This window comes from Xenopus laevis, chromosome 1L, assembly GCF_017654675.1.
Source record: "Xenopus laevis strain J_2021 chromosome 1L, Xenopus_laevis_v10.1, whole genome shotgun sequence".
In the NCBI taxonomy this organism is placed as follows: domain Eukaryota; kingdom Metazoa; phylum Chordata; class Amphibia; order Anura; family Pipidae; genus Xenopus; species Xenopus laevis.
The window spans coordinates 232,028,567-232,052,326 of record NC_054371.1 but is presented as its reverse complement, the minus strand read 5'-3'; the positions used below and the strand labels follow the sequence as shown (position 1 = coordinate 232,052,326).

Below are 23,760 nucleotides of genomic sequence, written 5' to 3'. Positions count from 1 at the left end.
GACCCTTGATACATCTGCCCCTCAGATTTTGAAAAAACAGTAAAAAATTAATCATGGAAATTATTTGAAAAAAGTCTTTATTTCTGGGGAACAATCTAAAAACAACTGAACTGAAAAAAGTGTTTGGAAGGTGAACTTCCCCTTTAAGTCACTGCTCCGGGATAAAATACAGTAATATTCTCTTCTTGGAATGCAGATAAGTAACTTTTATAGATTGTGGGGCTTTAATGAAAAGGGATTTCTTTCTCTCTTGTATCGGGAAATATGTCTATGTAATCTGTATATTTCATGTGCATATTTGTCTATTGTACTGTGCTGGAGAATGTATTTTTACTTGTTACTAATAAAATATGAATTATTGCAAAACTTCACTGTGATTTTTAATCTCCTTATCATTTACAGTAGGGGGTACATTATCCCTTATAATACATGAGTGATACTCGGAGTTCCCTGTATAACTCAGCCTGCAGCCTTGTGCCTTTATATGGTCACAGAACAACCCCTCAGTGACTTCTAATATCCTTATCATTTACAGTAGGGGGTACATTATCCCTTATAATACATGAGTGATACTCAGAGTTCCCTGTATAACTCAGCCTGCAGCCTTGTGCCTTTATATGGTCACAGAACAACCCTCAGTGACTTCTAATATCCTTATCATTTACAGTAGGGGGTACATTATCCCTTATAATACATGAGTGATACTCAGAGTTCCCTGTATAACTCAGCCTGCAGCCTTGTGCCTTTATATGGTCACAGAACAACTCCTCAGTGACTTCTAATATCCTTATCATTTACAGTAGGGGGTACATTATCCCTTATAATACATGAGTGATACTCAGAGTTCCCTGTATAACTCAGCCTGCAGCCTTGTGCCTTTATATGGTCACAGAACAACCCCTCAGTGACTTCTAATATCCTTATCATTTACAGTAGGGGGTACATTATCCCTTATAATACATGAGTGATACTCAGAGTTCCCTGTATAACTCAGCCTGCAGCCTTGTGCCTTTATATGGTCACAGAACAACCCCTCCGTGACTTCTAATATCCTTATCATTTACAGTAGGGGGTACATTATCCCTTATAATACATGAGTGATACTCAGAGTTCCCTGTATAACTCAGCCTGCAGCCTTGTGCCTTTATATGGTCACAGAACAACCCCTCAGTGACTTCTAATATCCTTATCATTTACAGTAGGGGGTACATTATCCCTTATAATACATGAGTGATACTCAGAGTTCCCTGTATAACTCAGCCTGCAGCCTTGTGCCTTTATATGGTCACAGAACAACCCCTCAGTGACTTCTAATATCCTTTTAATATAATATAAATCCATTACATCTTGGGGAAAAAAAAGAGGATTTAGTTGTGCAGATTAGTGAGAATGGAAAAGACATTGCAGTGAGGGTAAGGAGAGGGAGTGACATATTTGTTGCTGTCACAGGGCAGAGAATCCCAACAAACTGTACTGTCCATTCCCAGAATGTTTTTCTCCACCCTCCTGGGACTGGCCTGGAACTGGGAGTCCAACTGTCGCATAACAAGTAGATGTTACCTAGAACAAAGTAAAATGATTTTATTTTGGGTTATTTTACTATTGTTTAAGCTCCACCGTCTGTAATTCCTACAGCTCTACTGTTCCTGCACCAATACTGAGTGATTCATGGCTGATTCCCATACATTCGATACCTACTATACATCCCATATATATTATACACCCCATACATCCCATATATATTATACACCCCATACATACTATACATAATATACACACCATACATATCATACATATTATACATATAATATAGGGATGGGCGAATTTGAGCCGTTTAGTTTCGCCAAAAATTAGCCGCCAGCGAATTGACGCAGACGCCCATTAAAGTCTTGGGGCGTCAAAAAATTTTTGTTGCACAGTGAAATTTGTTTTGACGCGTGTCTTTTTTTTTTGATGCACAATGCCATACAAGTCTATGGGGGTCATTTCCACGGCGAAACAAGGCCCATCCCTAAATACATATCATAGATACTATACACCCCATATACTGTATATTATACACCCCATACTGTACATACTATATATTATATATATACATATTATACATACTGTGGAGAGGGAGGCAGGTAAAATTGCTGGTGGGTTAGTTGTTAGTTTATCTTCTCTATTTTACATGAATCCCCTTGGGAAGGTATAACTGGGGGTCTGTGGTTATTATACACAATTGTCCTTTACTAACAATATTTATGTCTTGTCTGTCCCCTTGACAAAAGTCCAAATTAATTTACCCCACCGCAGGGACTGAAGTAAAGGATAAAACATCCTGCAAACTGCTTCTCTCTCCCTCAATATATATATATATATATATACAATGAAACTCTATGGATAGAAGAGAATCCCAGCTCTGATATAGAACTTCCGTATGTCTGTGTCGGAGCAATACATTCTATACCTTGGGTACAGTCTTCTACCATCATTCCTTGCTGAACTTAAAGGGCAATTCAACCCGAAAACAATAATTAGAATAATAAAAGAAATACAAATCTTAGCAATTTTCCAATACGCATTTGTTAAAAATGTTTCAGTGCTTTTAAAATTTGTAAAAACAATTGTTATTGAAAGTGACATTTGCTGAACTGCTGCTTGTTACTACTGAAACAATGTTGCAAAAGTCTGAATTCCCCGGCAGCAAAGACAGGTCTGTTAATCGGCTGCCTTGTCTTACATTGTATCACCAGTCTGAACCAGCAGTGCAGAGAATAGAAAGGGACTGACACTTAACTTTACACATAACTTAAATATCAAAGAAAATGTGCAATTAATGTAATTTGCAAAGTTGCTTAGAATTCTGTTTTCTTTTGTTAAGCTTTCTAACTCTTAACGTTACTCTTTAAGTCAAGTTTGGGATTTAGTGACAAACCAAATAGTGTTAAGTCATAATAATTGTGTTTCCCAGTGAGTGGAACGTACCAGTGGTAAATTAGGGATTTCCTCATAAAAGTGATCAGGTGCCTGCGGAGCCGTCGCTGTGGTATAAACCGTATTGATCTTCTTTGGGGGATTTGTCTGATCCAAAGTGAGACAGCGCCAGTACATATGGACAAGCAGGAGAAAATATGTAGAAATGTAGAGAAGTATAAAAATAGAGAAATGAAACATCAGTAACCACAGTAATTATCCTGTATGTAGAGATTGGCCACATACATTAGTCTAATATGGTCTAAATAAGATTAATTTCTGGCGCATTGAGTACAAGTTCATGGATTGGTGCAAAGGGATCCCGGGATTCCCGTCAGTCTGGATGGGACTATATTTTCAGGATTGTGGTTCAATAGTCACAATTGATTTGCTCTAAATGCCGTTATGAAACCAAATCCATCCGCAGCGCCAGCGAAAAACTTTTCTACTGCGAAGGGGAGCAGAAGTGCCGGAAGCTGAAGAGTTGCACAGGGAGAAGGTAAGAAACGTTGCAGAGATTTCAATTTCACGCCCATTGTTTCCTGTTGTGAAGGGGATACAGAGAAGATTCTGCTGCTTTTCTCCAATTCCTCTCGCTCCCCCCAACTTTGCAGACAGAGGGAGTGTGTCAAGAACAAGTACTGTTCCTTCAACTGTTGGTGTCTGTCTGGTGTCTGTCATTTACTGCATTCCACCTCCCTTATCACCGTTATCTTGTTGCAGTTTGGATCTTTAGCCTCAGTGTCTCCCTGCTATACGTTCTGGGGGTATTTGTACATACAATTGCCTCTGTGCCCTCCTGCTGTGAGTTCTGGAGTATTTATACATGGAATTGTCTTGTGCCATCCAGCTGTGATTTCTGATGGTATTTATACAAGGAATTACCACTGTGCCATCCTGCTGTGAGTTCTGGGGGGTATTTCTACATGGAACTGCCACTGTGCCATCCATCTGTTTGTTCTGGGGGTAATTATACATGGAATTGGCACTTTCTCATTTTGCTATGAGTTCTGGAGTATTTATACATGAATCTGCCACTGTGCCATCCTGCTGTGAGTTTTGGGGTTATTTATACTTGGAATTGCTGCTGTACCAACCTGCTATGAATTATGGAGTATTTATACAAGGAATTGCCACTGTGCCATCCTGCTGTGAGTTATGGAGTATTTATACATGGAATTGTCTTGTGCCATCCATCTGTTTGTTCTGGGGGTAATTATACATGGAATTGGCACTTTCTCATTTTGCTTTGAGTTCTGGGCAATTATACATGACATGCAATACTGAGATGTTACTTGTGCCCTGAGGTGCTTGAGGTATCAGAACCCGTTGTTGTTCACTGTATATATCTTATTACTGTGCCTTTATCTAGTGCTAGAGATAATGTACCAATTGCTATTTCTCATTGCTCTGACTTTATTAGGTGGTACCTCTGCTCTGGCTCAAACCTCTTAGGATTTAACTTAAAGTCTCCATGGGCTGGGTTGTATCAATCAATGGGGAGTAGCTTGGTGCGGGAATGCCTCCCAAAGTAGACTAGGCCTAAAATGCTGCTACATGTGCCATAATTGTTAGCTCTGTCCACAGACCTCAGCACAAACATCTGGCCAACTTACTGTGGTGCTTTAATTGAATAAAGTTATTGAGTTATTTTGTTTGCAAGGATCCCTTGGCCTCCTTTTTCTATTATTTCACATTTTTGGCAGTACAGTGGTATAGTTCAACAAAACCCTCACATGCTCCTTCCACTTAGTGAAGACTCGTCCTGCTGAAAGTGGGTCCAGTGTAGCCCATACTCTACTCTACTAGTATTAACTGTTTTACACCAAAATAAGGCTACAGAATCTTGGGGGAAATATTGCATTGTGGGTAAAACATTTTTACTTTTCATATGAAAATTGCACTTTACATCATAAGTAGCAGGTGTAAATGACAGTTAGACCATGATATGCCTTACCTGCCCCTCAGAGCTTCCCACAATGATAACATTCTGCTCTTTCCTTTCTGTAACAATAAAATATATGAGTCTGGCAAAACATTGGTGTCAATAAATATATCACTGTAGGGGATTCATTTACCCACCCCTTTCATTCATCTGGATAATATATGTGGCTTCCAGAATGATCATCTTAGGATGGAAAAATGGCACTTGGCTCCCAAATATGGGGGAACACAATTGTCTCTTTATATAGAACTGCCAAATGCCCCAATGGTGCCAACTAAAAATTCAAACTACAATAGAATTAACTGACTGGGGTGTGATTGGCTCTCACATGATCTACCTCCATGGCACCAATGGCTTAGAGTTAGGGGAATATTCATTATATATGAAATTATCTTTCCCTACATCAGAGATATTAACTTCTGGTCTCACCTCGTAGCTTCTGTTTCTTTTTCAATAGAAGGAATGCAGAGGCCAACCCCAGTATCAGCAGGACAATGGCCAGTGAAGACATGGCAATGGCTAAGGAATCCTTTTGGGACCTGTAACAAGCAGAACGCAATGTACAAGCCATGGGAAACAGCTGGGATCATAACAAAACTGTGATTGAGGCAGAATCATCTCCAAAAGCTGTAATTCAAGTGCCAATAAGTGAACCACATCCAACAGAGATGCCTCTTGTCCGAATGAATTATTGCCAAAGTCAATTACTCCCTAAAAAAGACCATTGGCCTTGGAATGACTCTGGAAACACTGCAGAGTCGGTAACTAGAATTGTGTGGCCCTGTGTTTAAACATATTAAAGGGAGACAATGTTCATCCCAATCTCATGGGTTCACCAAAATATTCTCTTTGTAATCAAACTGTCTGATTCTCTTGGCACCTTCAGTGGCACATTAATAACAGAGGAAATGGCTGTGCGCTTTATTCAAGTGGAGAAAATTGGTTTGAGCAGAGACTTTCCTTTGAACAACTGAACAATTTGTATTGAGACATTTGAAATATGAACTTAGATTTCTACCGGAAGATTAATTCTCAATAAATATTGACTTTTGTATTATGAGTTGGATCAAAACATTACTGCCTGGGGAATTTAGTCTCTTCTTTTCTCTTTCTATTTAAAGGAACAGTAACACCAAAAAAGTGTTTTAAAGTAATGAAAATATCATGTAGTGTTGCCCTGCACTGGTAAAACTGATGTGTTTGCTTCAGAAACACTACTATAGTTCATATAAACAAGCTGCTGTGGAGCAATGGCGGAAATTGAAAAACGGCTATATGGCACAGGTTAACGAATGGATAACAGATAACACCATTAGACAGACAGAGCTTATCTGTTATCTGCTGTGTAACCTGAGCATTTTCTCATTTGAATGGCTGCCCCCATGGCTACACAGCAGCTTATTTATATAAACTATAGTAGTACTTATCTGTTATCTACTGTGTATCCTGTGCTTGAATGGCTGCCCCCATGGCTACACAGCAGCTTGTTTATATAAACTATAGTAGTACTTATCTGTTATCTACTGTGTATCCTGTGCTTGAATGGCTGCCCCCATGGCTACACAGCAGCTTGTTTATATAAACTATAGTAGTACTTATCTGTTATCTACTGTGTATCCTGTGCTTGAATGGCTGCCCCCATGGCTACACAGCAGCTTATTTATATAAACTATAGTAGTGTTTCTGAAGCAAACACAGCAGTTTTACCAGTGCAGGGCAACACTGCATTATATTTTCATTACTTTAAAACACTTTTATTTTTTGACATTACTGTTCCTTTAAAGATTTGTATTAGAAGATCAGATGCTGAAATTTGTACAAATAGGTGTCCTATGGTTAATTGTTTGCCTTATTTCATTGGTTACTCCGACTTTGGCTTATCGTTAGTGAGGAAATATTGTTGTACTTCTGGGCCCAATAGAAAATGGTTAATAAGCGAAACACAAGAATATTTAGTATGAAAGAGCCATTGTACCTTATTTCACTGAGTATAATAAATATATCTTACTGATTGGCATCATCACCATCATCACCATCATCACCATCATCACCATCATCACCATCATCACCATCATCAGTCTTCTCCTCAGGAGGGCTTGTTTTGTTGTCTTCTGTAACTGTGGGGGTTTCAGTGGTGCTTGTATGTGCTTTATTAGATGTATATTTGGGGGTGCTTGTGGTGGTGGCTTTAGTACTGGTTGTATCATATTTCTCTTCAGATTTGTCCTTGTCACAATTCTCATCTGAACACTCTCTGGACCCTGAATCTGTGTTGCACAAATGAAAGAGAGGGAGAAATAACATTGAACCAATGAAGTTAAAGTTGGTTGAATTTCCCATTATGCAAATGATTATTATGCACCAGAACTGAGTGGCACTAAGACTGGACTTTGCTGTTTGTTGGTTGGCAGGTGACTTTAGGGGGACACCGCTGTTTTCCATAGAGGGAGACCAGTGCCCCTACATAATGGCAGAATGGAGCAGCCTGAAAAGGGAGTTGAACTGGAAGGAAAGTGGAATAGAGGAACCCACAGTGGTAGTGATGAGTGAATAAATACGCCAGACATGATTTTGCGGCAAATTTCTATTTCTATAATAATTAATTATTGAAATTGTGGCGACAATTCGCCGGCAAAAAATCTGCAGAGACTTTAATGCATTTGGACCAAATAGTTGCACATATAAAAATTGACGATTGCGTCAAAATTGACACACGTCAAAATAATTTTGACGCCCATTGACTTCAATGCGTGAATTTTGCAGTAAATTCAGGAATTTTTCTCTGAAGCAAAACTGCACAGATTCACCCATCACTGCACAGTGGCTTTGGCACTTCAATAACAGACCAACTGCAACAGATAAGTATATGTTTTATACCTCTTCCATGAAAGCCATCGATTAACATTTTCCCCACACACAAGCCTCAACTAGCAGAGACGAATTTCCAGAAATGCAACTTTTAAAGTTACCAGTGATTAGGGTTGGCTTCTTGCAGCCACTGGTAACTGGCCACTAGCTGTCACCTGACACAAGCTTCTCACCTTTCCTCATGGTAGGAGTGGCCCTGCACTGGCACATACAATAATACATGGCCATGCCCCACAACTGATTTAAAGGAGACATTTTATATAACCTTCATATTCAGATATATTACTCATCCTTCCTCAAAACATGTAATGATGCAGAAAAAAAATGTTTTAAAAGCATTTTACCTCCTAAAACTGTCATTATATCAGAGTTGCGGAGAGATCCATTCTACTCTGAGTCTGGGCTGAAATGAAGAGTGGGAGTGTCTCTCACAGGAAGTGGTCACATCACTGACAGGCTGAACTCCCTCCCCTCCCACGCTCTGTCCTATGTGTTCCCAGTCTGCACATAACTGTCTTATGCTGCTGTCTGATCATTCACTTATAAAAATATACCTTAAATGCTCAACATAAAGCAATATATGTGACATTTAATACAAACTGTAAAAAATGTAATAACATTTTCTTTTATTTAAAGTACAACAGTATTGTCCTGTGTTCCACTGCAAATGAACATCAGTCATAAATGTACCTGCCCAACTGCACATAATCTATATCCATAATACATTGATATACACTGTGCAACTCCCTGACTCTATGACATTATACAAGTTATACAAACAGTGTCCATTACTATTTACTGTTATGAAATTACAGAACCGCAGCTGTAGGTTTGATTTTCTGTATATTGATATATGATCGGTTGCAGGGAGTTGCAAGGGAATAAATGCAGGAGTTCTGAGACAATTTATGACCAGGTGCTGGGAGTTACAAGGGAAAATGCAGCTGTTCTGGAAATGGAATTGCAATGGAATAAATACAGCTGTTGTGGAACAGTTGATGGTCAGGCACAGGGAGTTGCAAGGGAATAAATGCAGTTGATATTCTGGAATTGTATAACATATAATCACAGATGCAGGGAGTTAAAAAGGAAAACCCAAAAGATGCTTTTTGTATACTATATAATACTGCGTAGAAAATGACTATGGTATTTACACTAAGGGGCCGATTCACTAAGGGTCGAATTTCGAAGTTAAAAATACTTCGAAATTCGACCCTCGGATTGAAATCCTTCGACTTCGAATATCGAAGTCGAAGGATTTAGCGCTAATCCTGCGATCGATCGATCGAAGGATTTTTCGTTCGATCGAACGATTAAATCGTTCGAATCGAACGATTCGAACGATTTTAATTCAACGATCGAAGGAAAATCCTTCGATCAAAAAATCACAGGCAAGCCTATGGGGACCTTCCCCATAGGCTAACATTGACTTCGGTAGCTTTTAGCTGCCGAAGTAGGGGGTCGAAGTTTTTTTTAAAGGGGAAGTACTTCGACTATCGAATGGTCGAATAGTCGAACGATTTTTCGTTCGATTCGTTCGATTTCGTTCGAATTCGAACGAATTTAACCAATTCGATGGTCGAAGTACCCAAAAAATACTTCGAAATTCGAAGTATTTTTCATTCGAATCCTTCACTCGAGCTTAGTGAATCAGCCCCCTTAACTGTTGATACACATTGCCCCCAGAAAAGAATATGATACTTTAGTAGCAGTTTATATATAAATATAAAAATTAAGAATAGTTAGCCCTTAGTAAATAGTTAGTTTTCTCTTGCCGATCCTTTTCCCGTTTCTCAACTGTACACGAAAATCACACAAAACAAAATCAGCACCTACGGCAATAGAGAAACCAGAAAACAAAACAAAATAGAGTGTTGTACGTTCAGGTTCCTAAAAATGTTGTGAAGAAAAAACTCTCTTGCAAGTTCCCCTTTAAAGATACCTTTCACTTCTCCAAACAGTGAGTAAATGCTTATTCTTCAGCTTTAGCCAAAATGCCTATTTACAAGATTGTAGTTGCATGTACACACCTTTTTCATTAGTAGCAGATTATGTTTTATTTATACAGTAGTTGGCTTTTCTTTTTTTTCCAATTATAACAGGGCAAGGGAGAGAAGGAGGAAAGAAAATGAACAGGGCAGAGAGGGGGTTAAATGAACAGGGCAGAGAGGGAGAGAAGAGAAACAAACACTGCAGGGAGGGGATTACAGGGATTCTGCAATGATTTTATGATGTCGTTTTTATTTCTAAATGACACTGTTTACACTGCAAATAATTGACTGTACAATATAAAATGTCATTCCTGAAGCAGCAAGTGTATTTAGTTGTAATATTGGTGTGTAGGTGCATCTCAGCTCATTTTGCCTGGTCATGTGCTTTCAGAAAGAGCCAGCACTTTAGGATGGAACTGCTTTCTGGCAGGCTGTTGTTTCTCCTACTCAATGTAACTGAATGTGTCTCAGTGGGACCTGGATTTTACTATTGAGTGCTGTTCTTAGATCTACCAGGCAGCTGTTATCTTGTGTTAGGGAGCTGCTATCTGGTTACCTTCCCATTGTTCTGTTGTTAGGCTGCTGGGGGGTGATATCAGTCCAACTTGCAGTACAGCAGTAAAGAATGACTGAAGTTTATCAGAGCACAAGTCACATGACTGAGGGCAGCAGTTTGCTTTTCTTTTTCCCTAATTATATCAGGGCAAGGGAGAGGAACAAGCAGTGAAGGGAGGGGGAGGAGGAAGATAAATGAACAGGGCAGAGAGGGAGAGAAAGGAGCAGTTCAGCAAAGGAAAAACAAGTAGTAGATCCAGAAAAGTCTGCTCTAATCAAGTAAATGTGAAAACAAGTGAATGTAAAAAAGCCTTTGGTTTTACATCTCCAAATCTCTCTTATTTCTGTATCGCAATCTCGCATGTCTCTTCCTCTACCCTTATCTCTGTACTATCTGTCCCAGGACCTTTCTCATGCACATGAGATATTTCTCTCTGCTGCCTGAAATCTCCTTCCTTCTCTCTGTCTCTCACATTCTCTCTCTCCTTCTCTCTATCTCTTACCTTCTCTCTCTCCTTTTCTCTTCTCTCTGTCTCTCACCTTCTCTCTCTCCTTCTCTCTGTCTCTTACCTTCTCTCTCTCCTTCTCTCTTCTCTCTGTCTCTCACCTTTTCTCTCTCCTTCACTTTCTCCTTCTCTCTTCTCTCTGTCTCTTACCTTCTCTCTCTCCTTTTCTCTTCTCTCTGTCTTCCACCTTCTCTATCACCTTCTCTCTTCTCTCTGTCAAATCAAATCAAATCAAATCAAATGAGCTTTATTGGCAGGGCAAATACATTAAGCATTTTCAAAGCAGTTACAGGGGTGAAATGGGTGGGGTTAGAGAGGGAGAGAAAGGAGCAGTTCAGCAAAGGAAAAACAAGTAATAGATCCAGAAAAGTCTGCTCTAATCAAGTAAATGTGAAAACGAGTGAATGTAAAAAAGCCTTTGGTTTTACATCTCCAAATCTCTCTTATTTCTGTATCGCAATCTCGCATGTCTCTTCCTCTACCCTTATCTCTGTACTATCTGTCCCAGGACCTCTCTCATGCACATTTCTCTCTGCTGCCTGAAATCTCCTTCCTTCTCTCTGTCTCTCACCTTCTCTCTCTCCTTCTCTCTCTCTCCTTCTCTCTCTCTCTCTCTCTCCTTCTCTTTGTCTCTTACCTTCTCTCTCTCCTTTTCTCTCTTTCATTCTCTCTCTCTCTCTCTCTCTCTCTCTCTCTCTCTCTCTCTCTCTCTCTCTCCTTCTCTCTGTCTCTCACATTCTCTCTCTCCTTTTATCTTCTCTCTGTCTCTCACATGCTCCCTCTCCTTCTCTCTTTTCTCTGTCTCTCACCTTCTCTCTCTCTCTCCTTCTCTCTTACCTTCTCTCCTTCTCTCTCTCTCCAAGTGAATGTAAAAAAGCCTTTGGTTTTACATCTCCAAATCTCTCTTATTTCTGTATCGCAATCTCGCATGTCTCTTCCTCTACTCTTATCTCTGTACTATCTGTCCCAGGACCTTTCTCATGCACATGAGATATTTCTCTCTGCTGCCTGAAATCTCCTTCCTTCTCTCTGTCTCTCACATTCTCTCTCTCCTTCTCTCTATCTCTTACCTTCTCTCTCTCCTTTTCTCTTCTCTCTGTCTCTCACCTTCTCTCTCTCCTTCTCTCTGTCTCTTACCTTCTCTCTCTCCTTCTCTCTTCTCTCTGTCTCTCACCTTTTCTCTCTCCTTCACTTTCTCCTTCTCTCTTCTCTCTGTCTCTTACCTTCTCTCTCTCTCTCTCTCTCTCTCTCTCTCTCTCTCTCTGTGTCTCTCACCTTCCCTCTCCCCTCTCTTCTCTCTATCTCTCACCTTGTGTCTCTCCTTCTCTCTGTCTCTCACCTTCTCTCACTCCTTCTCACCTTCTCTTTGTCTCTCACCTTGTTTCTCTCCTTCTCTTTGTCTCTCTGTCTCTCACCTTCTCTCTCTCTCCTTCTCCCTGTCTCTCACTTTCGGGTCGGGTCTGAAGGGGGTGAGATGGGATCAGTTTATTAAATCCTTTCTCACCAGTGTCGGACTGGCCTGACGAGACACCGGGAAAAAACCCGGGAGTGCACAGCGTCGCACGGCACACACAGTAGGGGGAGAGGGGGCCTTTAGGGGGGCCCCAGACTGCAGTCCCGGTGAGCCCTGGGCCCCCCAGTCTGACCCTGTTTCTCACCCTCAGCTGGGTTGGACCTGGGTGGATAATAGGGAGGTTTAGGGGCAGGTGCAGATCAGGAAATCCCCCCAGCACTCCCCCAAATCCTATTGGCTATTTTTTCTTTTTATGTCATTAAAATGTTCCCACCAGAGCCCCCTGTGTGACTGGAAATTAAAGACCTAATGTAAATATTGTGGCTTTACCCCCCTTTACTCATTGAACTTCATTCCTATGGTTACAATGAACTTGATCCCAGTGTTATTGTCATTATTAGACTAAGATATTGTGCAGAGATCTATAGAGAAAATACATCATCACTCCTTGTCCTTGTCTAGGGGAGTTTATAGTATAAGGTTCCTGCCAAACACACAACTGTACTCAGCTCCATCTGGTGCCAATTAAAGGGAATCTAAACCCAAAATATGAATTGACAAGATGGACATTTCAATTAGCAAACCCCCCCCACCAAGCTTCTCTGGGAACCTGTGGTTACACCCTCAGAACAGAAAACAAATATCACAGTTATATTAATTAAACAGAATTATAACAAAACTTTTAAAAACATGAATAAAATAACAAAAAGAGCTTTTATGAGAAATGGCAGTGAAACTTGAACCTGTTTTTTTGGGGGGGCACAATTTCTTGCCGTTTCCATTTTGGTTATTGTTATTGCCCCTGTCCTTGCAGCACTCGTCTTGATCCCGTTGCTCATTGGGGCAACACTGAATCCCTTTCCCCCTGCCATTATTGCACTTTTTCTTACCACAGACGCCCAGACCTGAGCAGGAATAAGAGGGACAATGTCAGAGGGAAGTCGTCACATGCCCATTAACCCTTTTATTTCTAACTTTGTATAACATTTCAACTAACCCTGTTTCTTATGGACCTGGGAAATGTTCTCCCCACTGAAGAAATTGCCTTGAAATTTTACTTCCAAACCAACATTTGATAAAGAGGCCACAAAACACAGAAACCCCTAATATTCCCATCACAGTTACCTGTTTCTACAAAAAGTCTGAATAAATGCCATTTTCTATGCTGATATCCAGCTGTTTAACAGTTCTTCTCTTTCTGCATCATTTGAAATCCTGGCAGGGAAGGAGGGACTAAACACTGATGAAGGGCCCCCCTCCGGACCCCCCTATCGTGACACCACACAAAGCTGTACATTCGCACAAAAAGCTGCATGGTGAGCAATGCACTCACGGAGCTGCATGGAGTGAATATGCGCACAGAGCTGCACAGAACTCTGTTCCCAAAATTGTTTTTTCTTTTTAGGACCAGATCAGGAGAGGGGGCCTGGCCTGGCAGGGGCCCATGAGGGCCGGGGCCCACCGGGTTTTCTCACGGTATCCCGCTGGGCCAGTCCAACCCAGCACTGATGTTACAAATTGTAACAACTTCTCCACATCTTACAGACAGCATGCAGGAACTACATAACCCACAATGCATTGCACTGGGATGTTCCTTTCCTTATTGAAATCACATGTGCATAGTCAGACAGCTCAGCAAAGTAGTCAGACAGCTCAGCAAAGTAGTCAGACAGATCAGCAGGAGAGCAGGCGGCTGGGCTTAGGGAACTGTTCCAAACCATTAAAAATCAGGAAAAGTCTGTATATTTTTAATTGATGTAAGTTGTTTGAACTTATGTTTACTTTTCAAAAAGCTTAAATTATATTTGTGTGCTGTTCCCCTAATACTAAAGTGTCAAGTCACTCTTATTGGGCCCCTATAGAAAATGTACCTACTCCATAAATATTCCATTTATAATACCCTAGAACATAATAGGGATCATTTCCAGAATGCCAAATTTAAGAACAAAAATGTCCCTTTAAACCCCAAAGACATAAAGGCTAATTGTAAAATGATTGTAAATGCCAGAATCTACACTACCCCCTACAATGAAAGTTATACCAGGTTAATAATTAAGTGTAACTGTTATTACATCGCTCTGTTTCTCTGGCCATGTATATCCACTACACTGCTGGTTCTGAAAAAAAACTGTTAGAGAACTGATTTCTGTTACATTTTTTAGAAAGTCAGAGCCAGAGAACAGAAAGGTACAGACAGACACAAGGACACTACACAACCCAGTGAGAATGAGGAATGAATGGATATTGGGAAGTTGTATCAGGAGTCAGAAGCAGCAGTGCAGAGAAGAGAAAGGGACAGACACAATGACAGTTACACAGAACTATAAATCCAGTGAGAATGAGGAATGAATGGATATTGGGAAGTTGTATCAGGAGTCAGAGGCAGCAGTGCAGAGAAGAGAAAGGGACAGACACAATGACAGTTACACAGAACTATAAACCCAGTGAGAATGAGGAATGAATGGATATTGGGAAGTTGTATCAGGAGTCAGAAGCAGCAGTGCAGAGAAGAGAAAGGGACAGACACAATGACAGTTACACAGAACTATAAACCCAGTGAGAATGAGGAATGAATGGATATTGGGAAGTTGTATCAGGAGTCAGAAGCAGCAGTGCAGAGAAGAGAAAGGGACAGACACAATGACAGTTACACAGAACTATAAACCCAGTGAGAATGAGGAATGAATGGATATTGGGAAGTTGTATCAGGAGTCAGAGGCAGCAGTGCAGAGAAGAGAAAGGACAGACACAATGACAGTTACACAGAACTATAAACCCAGTGAGAATGAGGAATGAATGGATATTGGGAAGTTGTATCAGGAGTCAGAAGCAGCAGTGCAGAGAAAGGGACAGACACAATGACAGTTACACAGAACTATAAACCCAGTGAGAATGAGGAATGAATGGATATTGGGAAGTTGTATCAGGAGTCAGAAGCAGCAGTGCAGAGAAGAGAAAGGGACAGACACAATGACAGTTACACAGAACTATAAACCCAGTGAGAATGAGGAATGAATGGATATTGGGAAGTTGTATCAGGAGTCAGAGGCAGCAGTGCAGAGAAGAGAAAGGGACAGACACAATGACAGTTACACAGAACTATAAACCCAGTGAGAATGAGGAATGAATGGATATTGGGAAGTTGTATCAGGAGTCAGAAGCAGCAGTGCAGAGAAGAGAAAGGGACAGACACAATGACAGTTACACAGAACTATAAACCCAGTGAGAATGAGGAATGAATGGATATTGGGAAGTTGTATCAGGAGTCAGAAGCAGCAGTGCAGAGAAAGGGACAGACACAATGACAGTTACACAGAACTATAAACCCAGTGAGAATGAGGAATGAATGGATATTGGGAAGTTGTATCAGGAGTCAGAAGCAGCAGTGCAGAGAAGAGAAAGGGACAGACACAATGACCGTTACACAGAACTATAAACCCAGTGAGAATGAGGAATGAATGGATATTGGGAAGTTGTATCAGGAGTCAGAAGCAGCAGTGCAGAGAAAGGGACAGACACAATGACCGTTACACAGAACTATAAACCCAGTGAGAATGAGGAATGAATGGATATTGGGAAGTTGTATCAGGAGTCAGAAGCAGCAGTGCAGAGAAAGGGACAGACACAATGACAGTTACACAGAACTATAAACCCAGTGAGAATGAGGAATGAATGGATATTGGGAAGTTGTATCAGGAGTCAGAAGCAGCAGTGCAGAGAAGAGAAAGGGACAGACACAATGACAGTTACACAGAACTATAAACCCAGTGAGAATGAGGAATGAATGGATATTGGGAAGTTGTATCAGGAGTCAGAGGCAGCAGTGCAGAGAAGAGAAAGGGACAGACACAATGACAGTTACACAGAACTATAAACCCAGTGAGAATGAGGAATGAATGGATATTGGGAAGTTGTATTAGGAGTCAGAAGCAGCAGTGCAGAGAAAGGGACAGACACAATGACAGTTACACAGAACTATAAACCCAGTGAGAATGAGGAATGAATGGATATTGGGAAGTTGTATCAGGAGTCAGAGGCAGCAGTGCAGAGAAGAGAAAGGGACAGACACAATGACAGTTACACAGAACTATAAACCCAGTGAGAATGAGGAATGAATGGATATTGGGAAGTTGTATCAGGAGTCAGAAGCAGCAGTGCAGAGAAGAGAAAGGGACAGACACAATGACAGTTACACAGAACTATAAACCCAGTGAGAATGAGGAATGAATGGATATTGGGAAGTTGTATCAGGAGTCAGAAGCAGCAGTGCAGAGAAGAGAAAGGGACAGACACAATGACAGTTACACAGAACTATAAACCCAGTGAGAATGAGGAAATTAACGGAATTGAGAAGTTGCTTAGTTAATCAATTTCACATATAACAGAAAGCTAAATTGCAGTTGGTTTTAAAGTATCCAATTTATATCAAAACTTTACAAGTTACATTTACATTTAAGTCCTTGTTTCATTAAATGTATTTGTCTATCCACCCACTCCAACAGCTTGAGAAGGGTTGCTGGGAGTTGTAGTTCTGGACTGAGTTACTCCTCACATTCTCCTTCCAGATTGGCCAAGAATAAATTCCCAGACTCACCAGCAAAGAGCAGAAACCCCCAGAGATAGAGAAGCCTCATCCTGCAACCGACTCCACTGCTGCTTGAGGTCCTATTCTATTCTGAGAGACTTCTGACAGATAATCACATGCTCTTCTTATTTCCCAACCAACGAGAGGTCCGTTTCATCATCCTCTTCCTCATCATCACTAGAGGGGGCAAGTAACAAGTGTGTTACCCAATCATTTCGTTTTATATGATTGTTGATATATCTCACCCCAGCACTTCCGCTATCTGCAATTACCCACCAACTATGCACGAAGCTTGTCTTATCTAATGAGCTGATCCAAGTGAGACATGAACAGTCTATAAAGTACCAGCTGCAGACGTGTTAGTGGTTGGAGGATGGATTTTACGTCAGTTCCATGGAGAGATTAATTACTGCCCTAATGGTAAATCCTGTGCCCTGGTTGAAAACTCACGTGAAATGTCAGGAAGTGGTAGTTTACTGAAAGGGTAGTGGGTGCAGGGAAATGACTCCCAGCAAAAGCAGTAGGACTGAAGGTGGCAGCGCTACTTTAGTGGAGGGATAATGGAAATAGTGAGAATATTGATCCATTGAGTGGTATATTGACTTTCTGCACCTGCCCCACTGTTCTGTACTCTGAGCAAATCTACATTCTGCTTTCTCACATCCGTAACTTCTCTGTGGTTGGAGCCACTTCCTCTTGGGAAATTTCTGTGTATTCAAAGCAACATTATTATCTCACTGAGCTTCTTCTTTCTTCTCTGAGGCTGAGGGTTGCAGGGGACGTTGGCAGAATTCACACAAGTCATTTCCTTATGGCAATTTTGTTCTGAAATTCATTGTAAATTATTGGGGGATATGTTGCAACAAAAGAAAATTCTATCCCAGTCCTGTAACCCATGGCAACACTGTTCCCCAGTCTGATACAGATAGTATGACACGGTTAGTCCAGTTCCACCTGGCTGAGAAGAAAATAGGACACATTTTACCTATTTAACTCCATTAAAAAATAAGTAAACCTTTAAATAAGTAAATGTAAAATTGACAAGGGTTTATTCTAAGCATTTTGCAATGTACATTCATTATTTATTTATGTTTAATTCCAAGATATTAAGGGATACATGTGCTGTTAATATGAATGAATTTTGTTACAACAGCGCCACCTGCTGGTCAGTTTCCCACCAGTCTGACCAGCAAGTAGTCAAGGAAGTTGTCAGGAGAAAGAAAGAGGCTGATGTTCTTCTGCTTGGGAAAGATGGAAGAAAGGTTTCTAATTGTTTATACTATACTGGGGGATAGAGATGTCGCGAACTGTTCGCCGGCGAACTTGTTCGCGCGAACATCGGGTGTTCGCGCTCGCCGGAAGTTCGCGAACGTCGCGCGACGTTCGCCATTTTGGGTTCGCCATTGTTGGCGCTTTTTTTTGCCCTCTCACCCCAGACCAGCAGGTACATGGCAGCCAATCAGGAAGCTCTCCCCTGGACCACTCCCCTTCCCTATAAAAACCGAAGCCCTGCAGCGTTTTTTCACTCTGCCTGTGTGTGCTGAAGAGATAGTGTAGGGAGAGAGCTGCTGCCTGTTAGTGATTTCAGGGACAGTTGAAAGTTTGCTGGCTAGTAATCGTTTTGATACTGCTCTGTTATTGGAGGGACAGAAGTCTGCAGGGGTTTGAGGGACATTTAAGCTTAGGTAGCTTTGCTGGCTAGTAATCTACCTTCTACTGCAGTGCTCTGTATGTAGCTGCAGTGGGCAGCTGTCCTGCTTCTGATCTCATCTGCTGACTGCTGCAATAACAGTAGTCCTTGTAAGGACTGCTTTTATTTATTTTTTTGTTGTTTTACTACTACTACTACTACTACTACTATAAGAGCCCAGTGCTATTAGTCTAGCAGTGTTGGGGAGTGGGACTGGTGTGCTAATCTGCTGCTCCTAGTAGTTCAGCAGCACCAACTTTAATTTTTTTTTTTAATATTCATTTTTTTTTATTTTACTTTTTTTATTTTACTACCGCTGTAGTAGTGTATAAGTTGACCTTTTAGGCATTATTTGCCCTGTAGGCATTATTTGCACACTGTTTTCTTCAACCCGCCATCGAGCTGTGTGACCTTGTTCACATTCTGTCTAAATATCCATAATATTACCGTCTCCAGAAAAAACACCGGAGTCACTTTTTTCAAGCAGCCATAATATATTTTACGTAATCCGTATCCACCGCTGTAGTAGTGTATACGTTGGCCTTGTAGGCATTATTTGCACACTGTTTTCTTCAACCCGCCATCGAGCTGTGTGACCTTGTTCACATTCTGTCTAAATATCCATAATATTACCGTCTCCAGAAAAAACACCGGAGTCACTTTTTTCAAGCAGCCATAATATATTTTACGTAATCCGTATCCACCGCTGTAGTAGTGTATACGTTGGCCTTGTAGGCATTATTTGCACACTGTTTTCTTCAACCCGCCATCGAGCTGTGTGACCTTGTTCCCATTCTGTCTAAATATCCATAATATTACCGTCTCCAGAAAAAACACCGGAGTCACTTTTTTCAAGCAGCATTCATATATTTTACGTAATCCGTATCCACCGCTGTAGTAGTGTATACGTTGGCCTTGTAGGCATTATTTGCACACTGTTTTCTTCAACCCGCCATCGAGCTGTGTGACCTTGTTCACATTCTGTCTAAATATCCATAATATTACCGTCTCCAGAAAAAACACCGGAGTCACTTTTTTCAAGCAGCCATAATATATTTTACGTAATCCGTATCCACCGCTGTAGTAGTGTATACGTTGGCCTTGTAGGCATTATTTGCACACTGTTTTCTTCAACCCGCCATCGAGCTGTGTGACCTTGTTCCCATTCTGTCTAAATATCCATAATATTACCGTCTCCAGAAAAAACACCGGAGTCACTTTTTTCAAGCAGCATTCATATATTTTACGTAATCCGTATCCACCGCTGTAGTAGTGTATACGTTGGCCTTGTAGGCATTATTTGCACACTGTTTTCTTCAACCCGCCATCGAGCTGTGTGACCTTGTTCACATTCTGTCTAAATATCCATAATATTACCGTCTCCAGAAAAAACACCGGAGTCACTTTTTTCAAGCAGCATTCATATATTTTACGTAATCCGTATCCACCGCTGTAGTAGTGTATACGTTGGCCTTGTAGGCATTATTTGCACACTGTTTTCTTCAACCCGCCATCGAGCTGTGTGACCTTGTTCACATTCTGTCTAAATATCCATAATATTACCGTCTCCAGAAAAAACACCGGAGTCACTTTTTTCAAGCAGCATTCATATATTTTACGTAATCCGTATCCACCGCTGTAGTAGTGTATACGTTGGCCTTGTAGGCATTATTTGCACACTGTTTTCTTCAACCCGCCATCGAGCTGTGTGACCTTGTTCACATTCTGTCTAAATATCCATAATATTACCGTCTCCAGAAAAAACACCGGAGTCACTTTTTTCAAGCAGCATTCATATATTTTACGTAATCCGTATCCACCGCTGTAGTAGTGTATACGTTGGCCTTGTAGGCATTATTTGCACACTGTTTTCTTCAACCCGCCATCGAGCTGTGTGACCTTGTTCACATTCTGTCTAAATATCCATAATATTACCGTCTCCAGAAAAAACACCGGAGTCACTTTTTTCAAGCAGCATTCATATATTTTACGTAATCCGTATCCACCGCTGTAGTAGTGTATACGTTGACCTTGTAGGCATTATTTGCACAGTGTTTTCTTCAAACCCGCCATCGAGCTGTGTGAGCTTGTTCACATTTTGTCTAAATATTGATAATATTATCGTCTCTAGAAAAACCACTTGAGTTACTTTTTTTCAAGCAGCATTCATATATTTTACGTAATCCGTATCCACCGCTGTAGTAGTGTATACGTTGACCTTGTAGGCATTATTTGCACAGTGTTTTCTTCAACCCGCCATCGAGCTGTGTGAGCTTGTTCACATTTTGTCTAAATATTGATAATATTATCGTCTCTAGAAAAAACCACTTGAGTTACTTTTTTCAAGCAGCATTCATATATTTTACGTAATCCGTATCCACCGCTGTAGTAGTGTATACGTTGACCTTGTAGGCATTATTTGCACACTGTTTTCTTCAACCCGCCATCGAGCTGTGTGAGCTTGTTCACATTTTGTCTAAATATTGATAATATTATCGTCTCTAGAAAAACCACTTGAGTTACTTTTTTTCAAGCAGCATTCATATATTTTACGTAATCCGTATCCACCGCTGTAGTAGTGTATACGTTGACCTTGTAGGCATTATTTGCACAGTGTTTTCTTCAACCCGCCATCGAGCTGTGTGAGCTTGTTCACATTTTGTCTAAATATTGATAATATTATCGTCTCTAGAAAAACCACTTGAGTTACTTTTTTTCAAGCAGCATTCATATATTTTACGTAATCCGTATCCACCGCTGTAGTAGTGTATACGTTGACTTTGTAGGCATTATTTGCACAGTGTTTTCTTCAACCCGCCATCTAGCTGTGTGTATTATCGTTTCCAGAAAAACCAACTGAGTTTTTGTTGTTGTTGTTGTTTTTTTAAAAATAATGCCAGGCAAAGGCAGGCCGCCACGCAGAGGCCGTGCTAGGGGCCGTGCTGCTATGCAATCCTGTGGCCCTAGCAAATTGCCCAGTTTTAAAAAGCCAATGACCCTGAACTCCCAAAATGCTGAAGAGGTAGTTGACTGGCTTACACAGCACACCCCATCCTCTACCGTTTCTAACTTTACCACAACATCCTCCTCATCCTCCACTGCTATGGCCACCCCACGTAACACTTCCTCCACCACCGGTGCCCCTTCTTCACTGGGGTCAGAGGAGTTATTTTCCCATGAGTTTCTTGAACTGAGTAATGCGCAACCATTATTGCCAGAAGAAGATGAAGGAGATGAGGACCTTACACCAGATTTAATTCTGGCAGAGAACACGATAGAGATGGACATAATGAGTGATGAGGAGGAGGTCCCCGCTGCTGCTTCCTTCTGTGATGTGTCAGAAGAAATTGATGCATCTGAGGAGAATGATGATGAGGAGATTGATGTTTTGTGGGTGCCTAGTAGAAGAGAGCAAGAGGAGGGTAGTTCAGATGGAGAGACGGAGAGTCAGAGAGGCAGTAGGAGAATAAGACTTAGAAGAAGCAGGGAGGACAGCCCGCAGGGATCAGTAGGGCAACAACATGTATCGGCACCTGTGTTCAGCCGGCCAACGCACCCGCCATTGCCGCCAATACCGCCAACTCCGCCAACTTCTACTGTTACCGCCAGATCGCACACTTCCAAAAAGTCAGCAGTGTGGGATTTTTTTAATGTGTGTGCCTCTGACAAAAGCATTGTAATTTGCAATGAGTGCAGTCAGAAACTGAGCCTTGGTAAGCCCAACAGCCACATAGGTACAACTTCTATGCGAAGGCACATGAGCGGCAAGCACAAAGCACTTTGGGAGCAACACCTCAAAGGCAACAGGCAAACTAAAAGCCACACTCCTTCTGGTCCAGCATCTTACTGCTCTACCTCTGCTCTCCTTGACCCGTCTGAACCACCCTCCACTCCGCCTTCCACCTTGACCACCTGTTCCCATTCCCAGTCATCTGCCACCAGCCAAGTTTCTGTGAAGGCCATGTTTGAGCGTAAGAAGCCAATGTCTGACTGTCACCCCCTTGCCCGGCGTCTGACAGCTGGCTTGTCTGCACTCTTAGCCCGCCAGCTTTTACCATACCAGCTGGTGGACTCTGAGGCCTTCCGCAAATTTGTAGCAATTGGGACACCGCAGTGGAAGGTACCCAGCCGCAATTTTTTTTCTAAAAAGGGAATACCACACCTGTACCAACATGTGCAGAGCCAAGTTACCGCATCTCTGTCACTTAGTGTTGGGCCAAAGGTCCATATGACTACTGACGCATGGTCCTCCAAGCATGGTCAGGGCAGGTATGTCACCTACACTGCCCACTGGGTGAACTTGGTAATGGCTGGGAAGCAGGGAATGGGTAGCTCAACAACAACAGTGGAGTTGGTGTCACCGCCACGGATTGCACGCGGTTCTGCCACCACCTCTACTCCTCCATCGCTCTCTACCTCGTCTTCTTCTTCTTCTTACTCTGCTGCTGGGTCCTCCTTCTCCTCCTCCACACCTGTGCACCCCCAGCTCCCCCTAGGCTATTCGACGTGCTAGGTACGCCGTTGTCACGCTGTCTTGGGGATGACGTGCCTGGAAAGCAAAAACCATACCGGATCTGTACTCCTGTCATCTCTGCAGTCACAGGCCGATCGGTGGCTGACCCCACACCAACTGCAGATCGGAAAAGTGGTGTGTGACAATGGAAGCAATCTGTTGGCAGCGTTGAGACTAGGCAATTTAACACATGTGCCCTGCATGGCACATGTGTTAAATTTAATAGTCCAACGTTTTGTCTCCAAGTACCCAGGATTCCAGGACGTTCTCACCCAGTCCAGAAAGGTGTCGGCCCATTTCAGACGTTCCTACACAGCCATGGCACGCCTTGCTGACATTCAGCAGCGCTACAACATGCCAGTCAGGCGTTTGATTTCTGACAGCCAGACTCGCTGGAATTCAACGCTCCTTATGTTGGAACGTCTGCTGCAACAACAAAGGGCCGTCAACGAGTACCTTTTTGAACTGGGTGGTAGGACTGGATCTGCACAGCTGGGGATTTTTTTCCCCCGTTACTGGGTGCTTATGCGCGATGCCTGCAGGCTCATGCGACCTTTTGAAGAGGTGACAAATATGGTCAGTCGCACCGAAGGCACCATCAGCGACCTAATACCCTTCGCTTTATTCCTGGAGCGT

General features: G+C 41.8%; 1 protein-coding gene across 2 annotated transcripts; it reads right to left on the bottom strand.

Moving 5' to 3' along the window:
* Positions 1-1,304: 1,304 nt before the first annotated feature.
* Positions 1,305-17,111, bottom strand: LOC108719122. Of its 2 annotated transcripts, XM_041570739.1 has the most exons (8): positions 16,931-17,111; positions 13,080-13,241; positions 10,974-11,036; positions 6,912-7,170; positions 5,333-5,442; positions 4,916-4,962; positions 2,971-3,066; positions 1,305-1,560 (listed from the first exon to the last, which is right to left on the bottom strand). In XM_041570739.1, the coding sequence occupies exons 1-8, from the start codon at positions 16,968-16,970 to the stop codon at positions 1,444-1,446; spliced, it is 894 nt and encodes a 297-aa protein (XP_041426673.1). In that variant the 5' UTR covers positions 16,971-17,111; the 3' UTR covers positions 1,305-1,443. The 2 variants fall into 2 exon arrangements, with proteins under 2 accessions (XP_041426673.1, XP_018123257.1); XM_018267768.2 differs by lacking the exon at positions 10,974-11,036 and having other exon boundaries at positions 16,931-17,098.
* Positions 17,112-23,760: the final 6,649 nt, after the last annotated feature.